This window comes from Rhinatrema bivittatum, chromosome 5 (assembly GCF_901001135.1).
Source record: "Rhinatrema bivittatum chromosome 5, aRhiBiv1.1, whole genome shotgun sequence".
NCBI lineage: Eukaryota > Metazoa > Chordata > Amphibia > Gymnophiona > Rhinatrematidae > Rhinatrema > Rhinatrema bivittatum.
The window spans coordinates 63,198,157-63,212,491 of NC_042619.1; the positions used below are offsets into that span (position 1 = coordinate 63,198,157).

Below are 14,335 nucleotides of genomic sequence, written 5' to 3' on the forward strand. Positions count from 1 at the left end.
TCTCCCTAACCACCAGTGTAGGTAAAATTATTTTCACTTATCTGAGTCAGTGAGCATGGGTGAATGTGCATACGTGTCAGCATTTGTGTGCGTGAGAGTGTGAGTCTGAGCATGCGGGTGAACATGAGGATGGTTGTGTATGTGTGTGTGTTTGTGTGTGTTAGTCAGTGAGTTTGACCGTGTGTGTGTTGGTGAGCATGTGTGAGAGCCAGCATGAGTATGTGAGTGTCAGTGAGCAGTTGTGAATTTCAGAATAAGCATGGATGTGCGTGAGAGTGTGTGAGTCAGAGCGTGTGTGTTTGGTGTGCGAGTCAGTGAGCCATCCTCTTTTTGTGGGAACTCATGCATTTAGCTCTTGTGCACACCAGCCGCAGACATGGAGGTGAGAAGAAGTGACCCATACAGAATGCAGGAGATGGTGAGGTTTGAGTGTCCCTACAGGCAAACACCCAGGGTGTGCATGAGAGCCAGTGAATGTGTGAGTGAGAATGAGCGTGTGTGGTTTAGAAAATGTGAGAGTATATGAAAGAGAAAGGATAAAATCTGTGCACACCCCCTCCACTCCTGACTAATGCACAATGAAATCTAAAGTTCCCAGGTATGGAGAGCAGGGGCCTTTTTAATCCTTATTAGTTTTAATTATTGTCTGCTGTTTTGAAATACTTTCAAAAGGTAAGTAACATATTTTATATTTATAAAGAAACAGATATTTAATGTGCATATAAAAAAATATTACAAAAATTAAAATGGGTTGATTATACTCTTTCTAGCAAGAAGTATACTTGAATATTATTGATCATTGATCACAGGTGATATGAAGGTCCTTGCACGATATATTTCATGCCTTGCTGCATTTAAATCAAGACATCTAGATTAGGCTTCACATAGACTGCTAAATCCACAGAAGCAGTGACAATTTATTAAAAACACACTGCACATACCTTGAATTCTTTTTCAATGTTTGCTAGCACTGCCAGCTCATTGCTAAGTTCTAAAGCCGTCATGACTGGATCTTCACTGGAGAGGGAAAGGTAAGCAGGGCTTGCCAGTCCTTTGTAGGCATTGATACGAGACCTGGAATGGCTGAAAGAGTCATGCTTTTGTTTCTGACTGCATTCATTACACTTGCAGAAATAGTCATGCGGCCTTTCAATGCGAGCTCCTTTTCTCAAAAGAATGTGGACAATCTCGTACTCCTGGCAATGAGCGGCTAGAATGATAGGGGTGACATCATGCGAGAAGCGTGTCCCATCCTCGTCGTAAGCATAAAAATCGTCATGCTGCAGCTCTGACTGACTGGGGCTCGTTGTCAGCCTCTTTCCTTCTGCAAACGAAGGATGGCTCAGAATGGCTTCCACTATTCGAACATAACCTTTACTTATAGCCAGAAGCAAAGCATCCCCAATCCGGGCCAGGTTCTCCTTCTTAAGCAAAAGTTCTGTGATTTCTAGGTGTTCATTGGCTACTGCTAGCTGCAAAGCATTCTGGCCCATGTAGTCCACACAGTTAACATTCAGGGAGTCACATTCTTCCAACATTTTCCTCACTACGGGAATGTTGCCATATTCTGCTGCATCCAAGAAGCGCTCTTCCTCTAAAGAAAGATTTGTTGAATGGTCACTGAACATATATGCCGGTCCTCTGTTTGCTTGCCTTCTGCCTTTCTCCCTCAATATGGTCTGGTGCCGATGTGTCACTCTGCTCTCAGTACTTCGTCTGCATTGAAACATAGTAGTCGTTAATACAGTATTAATCAAAATGATGTGCGTTGTTGAACGTGGACCTGCTGTACGTTCGTCTTAAACGTAGCACTGTAAAATATATACTTGCATTTATTCACCTCTCTTTAGAAAGTTTAATGGAATATAACCTCTTATGGCTTTAATATTTATTGATTTGATTTATATTCCCCTTTATCAGACACTTCAAAGTGGATTACATTTAGGTACTATAGGAATTTCCTGCTACCAGAGAGCTTACAATCTAAGGGCCTGCTTTGCTTTACTAAGGCTTTTCTCCCATTCAGTGTCTATGGGAAAAAAGTCTAGTAAGTGAGGCCCTACATTTATACTTAAGGCAATGAAAGGGTGAAGTGACCTGCCCAAGGTCACAAGGAGCAACAGTGGGATTTGAACCTTGGCTTCCCTGGTTCACAGCTTTGTATTCTGAATAACCAGGTGGTATGTTTTGGCTGGAAAATGTATCTCTTCTGCCCAGATAAAAGTGTAGGCAGACTTCCTTATCACGCACACTTTTGGCTGGGTTAAAAAAAAGACATGGACTCTAAGTTAAATAATATTTATATGTCACATATACAGCAGTGAGATTACATTTTGAGCTTTTTAAATATTATCTTCTATGATGTGGCAGCAAAAGTATGTAAATTGAAGCAAGAGCATTCATTGATTGTACTGCTTTCTACTAATACTGTAAAATTGAAAATACCCGTTAGCCACTGCAATATGGTGCACCAAAGCTCTAATGACCTTAAATTTATATTAAAGACAATCAACAAAAACAGCAAGAAGCTAAAAATTGCCAGACATCACTAAAAAGCTACAAAATTTAATCTTTGGATTCTAAAACAGCAAAAGCCCCTGTATCCAGCATGGATGGAGAATAGGTCATACTGATTAATCAAATGTGTCATTATCTGAGAGCCTCCAGGCAGGAGCCTGCAGGAAACAGGAAGGGAGGGAGTGATGTAGGAGTGGACAGAGCAGGGCAGAGAAAAGCTATGTTGCTTTTAGGAGAGGCCCCCTCCCAGCGTGGATGCGTGGGTGCCACTGATAACGGGTACCCGAATACCCGTCCAGGGGCCCTCTCAAGCGTGGACTCATCATAGGGCATTCCGGAATCGGGTGGGTGGCTGGGAGGAATTACGGTGGGCGCAAGGAGGCGTGCGGGAGAGGATTGGGGCCATCAGCAGGCAACGTCCAGCGCAGCAATGACACGCTGTATCCTGGTTGGGTACAGCGCCAAGCGCAATTATGTCATAATTACGCAACTCGGTGATGGACCCATCAGATTGACCAGGGGACGATGCATCGTGATGTTGATGGGAGGGGAAGCCAGCGGGAGGTTTAAAGTCCTGCCGGCGGTTTCCACACTTCCTTTTCTTCAGCAGCCTCAACGGGAACTTTGAGCTGTGCAATGGTGAGCACATTGAACAGCATCAGTTTTCAGATTGGTGCTAGATTGGGATACTGATCTGCAGCTTAACTGTATGGTTCTGCTTGGGTTTATATATATTTAAGGCATTGATTTATTGTTTGGTTTATAATGAACTGGGATTCCCTTCCTAACCTACTACTTTGAGGCATAAGGACCCACTCCCCTTCCTGAACACCGCTGTCTAGCTATAAAAAACAAAAACGGATTCTGATCAGGGGAGTAGAAATTGTGTGACCGTCTGTTTGAAAGCACACATGTACCTCGTTTCATAGAAGGAGGGATTGAATTAAAGGTATCCTTTCCCGGGTTTGGCAGTGATTTAGGTTGATCTCCTCGGCTGCAGCTCAGCAGCCCCCAGCACAGAGTGAATTGGGAATGCTAGCTGTTCCTGACCAGGCGGCATCTATGGGTCGGAACTCACAGGTTCCAATCCCACGGCCCCCATGCTTGTTGGCGTATCTAGGCAGCAGGGGGCCGGAAGCCGACAAGGTTGAGGTAGGGTATCTGGGCCAGCCTCATTGCTGAAGTCCACCTGCAATCAATCCCATAAGGAGTGGGATACCAATTCACACCCCATAGCAGTACCAATTCCCAGTGCTCAGGTTGGGCGCGCTCATGGCTGCGGCAGAAAAGGAGATAGAAAAGTTGGGTGTCATGTAAGGAGTCTAGCCCTTGAACCCATGCATGAAGATCTTGTGGATTCCATGCCATGCATGGCAGTGACTTCTGGACCTGAAGTGATGGAAGTAGAAGGGCTGGAACCACAAGTACTTGGAGAGATGGTCATTAGCAATCTCTCGATCCAGGCTGATGGAATAACTCAGTCGGGAAATAGGGAACAGTGCAACCATGTATCAGGGTCTGCCACTGGGCCCTTGGTGGGGCAGTCAGGCACTAATTCTTGATCCCCTTTGGCTTATTGTTCACTGAGCAAAGGGTTCAAGTGGTGCCCCAGATATTTGTTGCAAAGTCACTCTAGGTCACGCTTTGTGGGACCCTTGATAAAATATGAAGCAAAGTGTGGTCCCATATCACACCTGGGAGGATTTTGGGTAACTCAATGATGGCAGGCTGACTCCAGATCTCCATCTATGAGATCCCTGAGAAACATAAGATCCATGACACATAATAGCTCTGACTGGAGGTCCTCTTGTGGATACTATGAGGAGGTCCGCAGGCCATCACATAGATAGATAGATGGGAGATAGGTCCCTGATCTGGTGAAATACTTACCATGATGCAGAACACTCACCAAGGGGGGAGCATTACTATTCCCCTTATTCATGCTTTGTGCCACGATATCATCACAATCATTCACCTAGTATAAAGTACAAAGATTCCTCTAGATATAGATTTAAGCATTGTTACTCTTGTGAATGGAGGCATAGACATGAACATAGGGAAAGAGACATGGGCCACCCTCCCATTCAGGAAGGTACAGTGAAAGAGAATGCCATGGCAGCTACCAATATGAAGCACAGAGGTGCTACCATTGGGCAAGAGCAGTCCATTGGATTAGGAGAGCAGTCGTAATTGAAAACTCTTTGGCAGTGATCGTGGCAGTTGGTGAGTTCATTGACACGAGCAAGCATACTCAAAAAGGACATAGGGATAGGGGGAAGCACAAACGCAGGTCCCACAGACACTCTTCACTTTCAGCATCCAGGACTGCTTCACATAGCTCATATTTGATGTCAAATGCTTCTCGATCCTCCTCGGTAGCTGCTATAGCTGACGGTTCCTCAGCATAGGGTCCGGAAGAAGCATGGGAGTCGAACAGGAATTATGGGAGGTAGCCCTTAGGTCGATCCATCCACACATTAGGCATCAACACTATATCAACATTTTCAGGTTGCTGGAGGGGCATAGGAAAAGAGGCCAGACGCAAGGAGAGAGAGAAAGCGTGATGCAGAAGCAAACAGATCTCCACAGAGGAAACTCGTCAACTGGGTTTGCACCTTTGCTCGAATGGCCTAGTTGGCTACCTGTGCAGATCCCTCCATGATACAACATTTATTGGGTTATTTGGACTCTATTTTGAGTTCCTAAAAGGAGTACAGCAGGTTTGCTTGGCTTAACTATGATGAGGCATTTCGGGAAAGGATGGCGGGCAAGAGTTCTGTATCCTGGGGTACACATGAGTAGGGCTGTGGTTAACCAAAATGACTGTAGGGCTTATGACACCAAAGCAAATGGGGGATCCTTTCAGACCTCAGGAGGGAGTGGGAGTAATAGTAAGTGAGGTAATGTTCCCAGTGACGTCTGCTGGAGATACCATAGGGGTGCAAGTACTACAACTGGATGTCGATACAAGCACCTATGCAACAAATGCGCAGTCCCACACCCCGCAAATAAATATACCCGAAAGGACCTTAAATGAAATCCCAGGGATTGCTCATACCCTGGTCAAATAGCAATATGTGGCATCATAGTTAGTGAGATATCCAAATGAAACTGCAGCAAATATGCTGCTAATTGATTTCAGAGGGTTTTATCATTCTGCGCTTGAGGAAGCAGTGCCTAGCTCCCATTTATAACCCCCATTCTGCACAATGGAGGTTGGAGGTTATAAGGAAGAGGCTGAACATGGAGATTAACTTGGGGCATATTTCAGATCCCTTTCAGGAGCCCCCCTTGGACAACTTTGTGATATCTCCTTTGTCAGCTGTCCCCGAGAAAGAACCAGGGAAGTGCAGGCTTATACATAACCTGTCCTTCCCTAAAGCACCTCAGTGAATGACAATATTGCTATTACTTAACATTTCTATAGTGCTACACAATATTCTGACTGAATGCTGCTCAGTACAATATGCCTCTTTTGAAAGTGTATTAAAACTGCTCAGAGGGGCCAGGAAGGGAGCCCTGATGGTGAAGGTGGACAGAGTCCACCTGTTCAGCTGCTGTCTGTCCACCCTGATAGTTCCGCGCTGTTGGGTTTTAAATTTAAAGGGGTATCTGACTTCACAAGTGTCTGCCAATGGGATGCTCTGTGTCATGCACATATTTTGAGGCATTTAGCATATATTTACAGTGGGCGATGGAGGAGGCAGCCAAATCTAAATCTATAGTACACTACCTGGACATCTTTCTATTTGTTGGAAAGCAAAGAATTGATGACTGCACAAGGCTTTTTAACACTTTCTGTCACCTTCCTGGGTATAGAATTAGACTCAGTGCATATGGAGTCCAGGGCTACCTGCTGATAAATTGACCAAATTAGAGAGCTTAATAGTGGTAACCGTGCAGAGTTTGAAGGTCATGCTGAGACACATGAAGTCCCTGATTGGAAGCTTGGCTTTCGCAGTAAGGGTCATCCCAATGGGAAGAGTTTTCCTTCGAAGGCTGGCCTAACACAGAATTATTACCACATGCATGTAGGTAAGCCTTTGAAGGAAGACGTAAAAGTATGGTGGACTTTCTTGAGGCACTTTAATGCTCCTAATGATCAGCAGCAACAATCTGCATCTGGCGGTATTGGTTTTGAGGTCATCCTAGGGGAAGCTTGGTGTACAATATCCTGGCCAGATGAGTGGAGGGAGAAGGGAGTAGTTAAGAACATTACATTCCTGGAACTGTTTCCAGTTGTAGTCACCTTGCACATATGGAGGGAGGTGCTGCAGTATAAGCAGGTAAAGCTATGGTGCGACAATAAAGCAGTGGTACACTCAATAAATAAGCAGGCAAGTGCTGTGCCATATCAGAATTGTTGAGGGAGATGGTGCTATGCTGCCTGTGCAACATTATCTTGCCGCGTGCAAAGCATGACCCGGGGACTCTCTTTCTTGCTGTAGGTGTTCCCTATTCATGAGATTAGCCCCCTGAAGGCAGACGTGGAAGGATAGACAGAGCCATCCCAACTATGGTCCTTTGGAACCCGGCAGTCCTAGAAATATTGCAAAGATCATTGGCACCTTCCACCTGGAATATATACAGCAGAGTGACAGAGTTCCTGCGCAGCCGCAGATGGAAAGGGCAGCAGGTTTCAGAGGACATGCTGATCGACTATGTAGTGCATGCAAAACAACAAGAAGTGTCGTTGAATATGGTACAGGCACACCTGGCAGCCTTGACATTCTTTATGAAAGCAAGAACTGGGGGCGAATGGACAAACTCTTTTGCAATTAAGAGAATGTTGCAAGGTCGGGCTAGAGAGAGGCTCCTGCACTATGACACTCATTGGCCTCTCACACATGAGTTGTTGCTGCAACTATGGCATGCGTTACCAGGTATTTCCATGGTTTCCTTTGAGACCACCCTGTTCCCTGCACTGCTTTTTCACTGGCTGTCTTCGGGGCACTTTGAGTCAGTGAATTTAAAGCACCAATGCGAAAAGCCATGCAGCTGAGAGGCATCAAGGACACTGATTTGGAAATTTTGAAGGGCAAGCTAGTTTTGTACATAAGGCAATCAAAGACTGAGCAGACAATGAAGGGCTATAGCATTACCCTGGCATCGGTGCCCAACTTTATAACATATCCGGTAAAGGCTATGATGGAATATTTGGTTATATCCCCCAAAGTGTCAAGATTGCTGTTGCTACACAAATATTCCTCTTCCCTAAGTAGGTATCAATTTGCAGCAGTCTTTAAAAAAAAACCTTGGTTGCGGCAGGTATGGCTAGTAGGTCCTTTGGGGCTCACTCATTTTATATTGGAGCAGTATCCTGTGCTGCCACCATGGGTCTCCCTAAATCGGCCATCCAGAAGTTAAGTCAATGGTGGTCAAGAGCATATGTCTCATATATCAGACATGGTAATGGTTCTCCAGCATGGCTCATGACTCTATGGTTATAAAGAATTAACGCTATCTTTTCCCTCCCTCCTAGTGGCTACCCAGTTGCAGGGATCTATCTGGATAGTAGTTCATCACCCAAGCAGAGAGGTGAGCCAAGCAATAGAAATTCATCCAGAACTTGGGCCTTTCCAAAAAAAAAAAAAAGATAATCTGCAATGGGTAGGGCAAGGGGGATTGTGGTGACAATTATTGCCCTTGCTTTGGTCACTGACTGAAAGAAGTTCACCACCGGACCTTATTATCGTTCATCTGGGAAGTAACAATCTCAGGAAAAGTACCGGCTTGGCCTACTGAATGAGATCAGAACCAATTTGGGTCATCTCACTGACAGTTGGATCAGCATGTGTTTATGCTGGTCAGAGATTATTCATCACTACCAGTTGGTTGGAGTCAGCTGGTGGGGGTCTGTACCAGGGAAAGCTCAACAGATAAGTGGCCTAAGCAGTATGCAAGAAAGGAGGGTCATCATATTCACCATGAATGGGCAGATGTTCAATGCAAGGACCTATACCATAAGGATGGAGTGCACTTGTCAAACTTGGGTAATGGCCTATTTTTACAGGCATTGCGGAGGGAGGTATTACAGATGGTAGAAGGGCTACAGTCCATTTTGGGGAGATTTTCCCACAAGGCAATTGTCTGATAATGGGACCTGCTTCGGGCGAAAAGCTCCTATGGTGGGTGGCCAAGTCCAGAATGCTAGGTGGAGACAGGTAGCAAGAAGGATGCCTACTGAATGGTGGCTTGGGGCTACAGTCCACAGATCAATGAACAATGGAGAGGTCACAGTAGGCTTGCTGAATAGTGCCTTATGAAGGATCGTTCCAGGAAGCTAACATCAGCAAGGCTAATGGGGATGTGAGGCCTGATAGAGATCTACTAGGGCAGAGTCAAAGACACTTGGTGGTGAGGTCCTACCTTGCAGGGACAAAGATGGGATAGTAGAACTTGGTATCTGATTAAATCTCATTGTTAGGGTATCTAATAAATGGCTGCAGCCTTTTGCACTCATTCCAGAGTTCTTGTTTTTTTGTATTATGTTAAATTTATGTTGGCATATTGGTGAGAAAAAAGTGAGTGTTCCCAGGGTGGCCCCAGTTAAGGAGTGGCCCCCTAGCATGGATGTGCGGGTGCTGCCAATAACGAGCACTGAGACACCTGACCAGGGGTCTGTCTGAGCCTGGACTCACTGTGGGGCATTCTGGAATTGGGTGGGTGACTGGGAGGAATGGCAAGACTGAGTGGTGGCATGGGGGGAAGACTGGAGCCATCAGCAGGTGACATCCAGCACAGCAATGATGCACCATTCCCTGGTTGGGCACGGTGCCAAGTGTGATGCTGTCATAATTATGTGATTTGGCGATGGGCCCATCCAATTGGCAAGGGGCCAATGTGTTGTGACATTGATGGGAAGGGAAGCCAGCTGGAGGTTTAAAGTCCTGCCGGTGGCTTCCACACTTCCTTTTCTTCAGCAGTCTGGATGGCAACTTTCTTGCCCATCCTACCCAGTTGATAGGTAGGAGGATTTGTTAGCTTAGTATTGCACATTGTCAGTTGTTATCAACATTGTGCCATGGGTGGCCTAGTCCAGAATGCTATGTGGAGACAGGTAGCAGGGAGGTTGCCTACCGAATGACTGCTTGGACCATGGTCCATATATCAATGAACAGTGGAGAGGTCCCAGTAGACTTGCTGAATGGCAGCTTACGAATGACTTTTCGGGGACACTAACATCAGCAATGCTCTCGGGGATGCAAGGCCTGGTAGAGATCTGCTAGGGTGGAGTCGAAGACTCACGATGGAGGGCTCCTACCTTGCAAGGACATAGACGGGATAGTGGGATTTGGCACCTGATAGGATCTCTTTGTTAGATTATCCAATAAATGGCTGCAGCCTTTTGCACTCATTCCAGAGTTCTTGGTTATTTGTGTTAGATTTATGTGAGCATGTTGGTGAGAAAAAAGGAAGGGTTCCCAGGGTGGTCTTGGCTGCCCCAGTAATAAGCCTTGCATGGAAAAGGAGGAGAGAGGTGAAGCAAGAATGGACAGAAAAAAGCTACTGTGCTCCTTGATCTTAATTAGCATTTTGTTTAAACCTTTTTGGCAGAAAAAAAACAACCCTGCTGCTAGATTCTGGTTAGATGACCTTTTTAGTTGGTTGAGTGCTGGATAATAAGGCTTTTATTGTGTTGATCTTTTTTAATGACAAATTTTTTTTTAAAAAATCACTATGTTAGACTAGACACATGGAAGCAATAGGGTTATCATCTGGCTGTGGTTAGTGCAATTAGTGTAGCTGGGTTCAAAAAAGGTTTGGATAAGTTCTTGGAGGAGAAGTCCATTAATGGCTATTAATCAAGTTTACTTAGGGAATAGCCACTGCTATTAATTGCATCAGTAACATGGGATCTTCTTAGTGTTTGGGTAATTGCCAGGTTCTTGTGGCCTAGTTTGTAGGAAACAGGATGCTGGGCTTGATGGACCCTTGGTGTGATCCAGCATGACAATTCCTTATGTTCTTATGGCTCCAGTTTTCAGGACTCATTGATCTGGTCCTGGTCTTAGCCCATTGCATGTATGAACTGATTTTTCTACTAAAATCAAGACTACAAGTGCATCTATGCAGTAAGGTAAAACTGAAGAAACTAACCAGTTAGCAGCTCTAGGGAACAAGCAAATCATTGATGTGCAGAAAACTTACATCATAGTTAGTGCTTTTGCAGAATAGCAACCCATGCAATCACCCATTTCATCCCAACAAAATGTCTTCAGCTGAATTTGGTAGCGTAAGGACACCTTTAGATACAAATGTTACTATGTTACATGTGTCTTAAACATGCAACTTCATCTCCTCCGATATGTCACTGTTTATAAATGCTTTGAGGTCCATTTTCAGCTGCTGTGTGGCTCAAATAGATAACCAGATAAACACATCCTGCTGACTAGCTGTGCTGAATATATCTGGCTATCTTAATCTTAGCAGGCTATGTCTAACTGGCTAACTTTAGGACAGCCCAATGGCCCAACCAGACTTAGCCACATTGGTTAAATGGCTAACTGAATAGTTAGCCACATAACTTATGTGGCTAACTCTGCTCCACCCGGAAATGCCTCCCCCCTGCTCTGGAACGCCCCTGACTTATACAACTAAGTTCCCTAGAATTTAGCCGCATACAGTGATGAATATCGCCGGGTAGCCATTTAGACCTCTTTATTTATAAGTTCTGCATCCCTGTTTCTCCTGTTTTAATTATGATTAGAAAAAGTAATGTTTAACTTTTCCAATCAGATTAAAAAATCTCTAGGGGGTAATACCTGACATATAAAGACTGCTGGTGAATTATTCTAAATTTAGATATCACAAAGATGTGTATGAGTTGGCTACAGCAGTGATGATGAACTCCAGTCCTCGTGTGCTACGGCCAGACCAGGTTTTCAGGATATCCTGCACTGTCTCCATTGTATGCAAATCTATCTCATGGATATTCATTGTGGATATCCTGAAAACCTGGCCTATTTGTGGCATTCGAGGACTGGAGTTCGCCATCACTGGGCTAGAGAGAAAAAAAAAATAGGAACTAGAATAAAATGTCCTACTGTTAATAGCAGTAGCAAGAAGGAACCAAGATGACCATGGGTGTTTGCTAACTCTCTGCCTAACCAAGATTTTTTCGTTTATACTTTTCCTATTTCTCACCAGTAGCACAGATAGGAAAAAGGAATGGGATGGTTCAGCTCTACTTGACAGAACCACTGTTGATTCCAGCTCCTTTAGGCCTAAACAACAGCTCCACTAAACAACGAGCTTTCTCCTTCGCAGGCCCCACCCTCTGGAACTCTATGCCCCCCGACCTCCGCCTAGAGCCATGCACACAAAAATTCAAAAATAAACTTAAGACATGACTTTTCAAGCAGGCTTACCCAGAATAGACTCTGTCCCCCTCCTTCCCCCTACTCCTTTCCCATTATATACCCCGTCCTTCATACCCTTCCCTTCTACCCCCGTACACCCTTTGTACAGTAATAGCCATTATTTACCTTATTCATACATTCCAAATGTATATCATTCACTCCAATTGTATATCATTCCAATTGTATATTATTCAATCTAATTGTAGATTTTCCACCCTTCTACCTTCTCGTACACCCTTTGTACAGTAACAGTCATTATTTACCTTATTCGTACATTCCAATTGTATATTACTCATTCCAATTGTATAGTATCCCAATTGTATATTATTCAATCTAATTGTATATTATTCTATTTTCACGGTAGATATTTATTGATCATTTCCACTGTAGATAGTTATCGATCATTGTTCTATTTGGACACAACATTCTGTGTCCACGGACCTCCCCTGTTCTCCCCTCCCTTGTTGTTTGTAATTTCTGTTAAGTTCCCTGTAAACCGTATGATGTACCCTCGAATATCGGTCTAAAAAAAACCTATAAATAAATAAATAATGGACTGCTTTCTTGTGGTAGTGATAGTGGGATCTAGGTGGCTCGAACTGTTGGGGACCTTGGGCAAACACCTCCGATGCTACACCCTTCCCTGAACCTTGAGGACATTCTCCCCCACTCCTCAGTACTGTCTGCTGCAGAGGAAAGAGCACATCAGCTCTTTAGGCTTTGGATGTCAAACTTGGGCGGACTGAAGCAACCTAGTACATAAATGAGCTTATAACTGTGTCACTGAAAGGATAACTCTGGGAGTGGGCCCTATCTTGATGGAGGGATCATTTGCTGAAAGTCAGACCCAAAATGAAACCAGCTGTCTATCCTAGTCAGTGTTCCATATATTGAAGGCTCCTCTGAGGTGGGCTCAGTGTTTGCACTTGGGGATATGTTTCCCCAAGTGCAAACACTGACATTTCCCACCTCAGACATTTCCCACCACAGGATGCTGATCCTGTGGTGGGAAATGTCTGAGGAAAGTGTTCTCGGGATACCCTCAAAAATTACTCAAGAAAATCTGTAAAGCTGTTTCTAAATTAGAGCTGACAATGCCTGGAAGAGTTCAATATTTATCTGCTATTGTTGATAAATGTTAGGACAAGACACTGACAGAGCTTCAACAGCAGCACCTCTGGGAAAAAGAACAAAACAATAAATACTGGGATAGCCTAGAAATGCATGAAAATGCAAGAGCTGCTTCTTTCTATATAGCCCACTGTCTTGGACTGGGGCCATATAGGAGATGCTGGACCTTCATGACCTGATGGACAAGAAGGTTCAGTTTCCTAGGTAGGAAGTTGGATTTCCATACAAGTGCTCCACTTTGATGGGACATGGCGCAAATAGGAAAACATGCACTGGGAGTCAGCCCTTTAAATCCATATGCATACATACATTGCACATATTTGTATGTGTAAAGGGGTGAGATTTATGCATGTGAATAATAAAAATTGATAGCAAATATACACATGTATGTTATTACCAGCATAAATATGTGTACCTTACATATATATATTTTATTTAAACAAATGGAATACCTATATCTTGGGATAACAGCTGGATCCATCAGCTCTGAGACTTTAGGATCTGGCCCAGTGTTTCTCCCTAGAGTTTTCAATATGGGAAAAACCTGGACTGGAGCTGCCTGTCTCTAATGCCATGGAGCCTGCTGCTAGTCTACCTAAACAAGGTATATAGTGGATGTTGGGAAAGTATGGAGGGGTGGATGAATACCTAATGTTCAAGCTCCTGAATGAATTAATAATTAAGCTAGTTCTTTGGTCATGTAAAAACATTTTTGTCTCCTTATGAAGCATCACCCTTGTTTTCCTACTTTCTATCTTAGTTATTTCAGTGAGGGCTGTGTCATACAGTGTATCAGGCTCATAGTTTCTAATGGTTCTCTGTAGCTTATTGTACCCTATTCAACCCTCTATCTTGTGAAACAGCTGATTAAATGAAGTGGTCTGAAGCAGCTTCAGAAGGTAGATAATCTCTGATGAGTGGCTGGAATGTGTGTGCGGTGTGAGGGTGCTAACAGATTTCCGATGATGGAGGTGAGGGAGGGAGCAAGCTCAGAGCAACACCAAGGAATCCCTGATGGCTCATAGCTGGAAGCTTTGTGTGAGAACTCAAATAGCAAAAGATCCTTAATGTATTTTAGAGCACAGAGCTTTGCTGGCAGATATGCTTTCCATGGTAGGTCTGGGAGACATGCACATGTGCTTTTCTTTTCAATGACATATTAAGCCTATGGGATATGGAGGTAACTTAACTGATCTTTCAGCAGCAGCCTTTTCCAGTGAATGCAGGTCCTACCATTCCATATATGTGACACCTCTTCTCTGTTGTAAAGTGTATTAATCCAGAAGGGGCCTCCTCATGTGTGTTCCTTATTTTCATATTCTGTG

At 44.2% G+C, this 14,335-nt stretch overlaps 1 protein-coding gene across 2 annotated transcripts in view; it reads right to left on the reverse strand.

Moving 5' to 3' along the window:
- The window catches only part of TRPC6 (transient receptor potential cation channel subfamily C member 6), a 357,579-nt gene that overhangs the window by 198,375 nt on the left and 144,869 nt on the right, over window positions 1-14,335 (reverse strand). For both annotated transcript variants that reach the window (XM_029602398.1, XM_029602399.1), the window contains exon 2: window positions 942-1,716. In XM_029602398.1, the coding sequence (XP_029458258.1) occupies window positions 942-1,716 (775 nt within the window). The remainder of the gene's footprint in view (window positions 1-941; window positions 1,717-14,335) is intronic.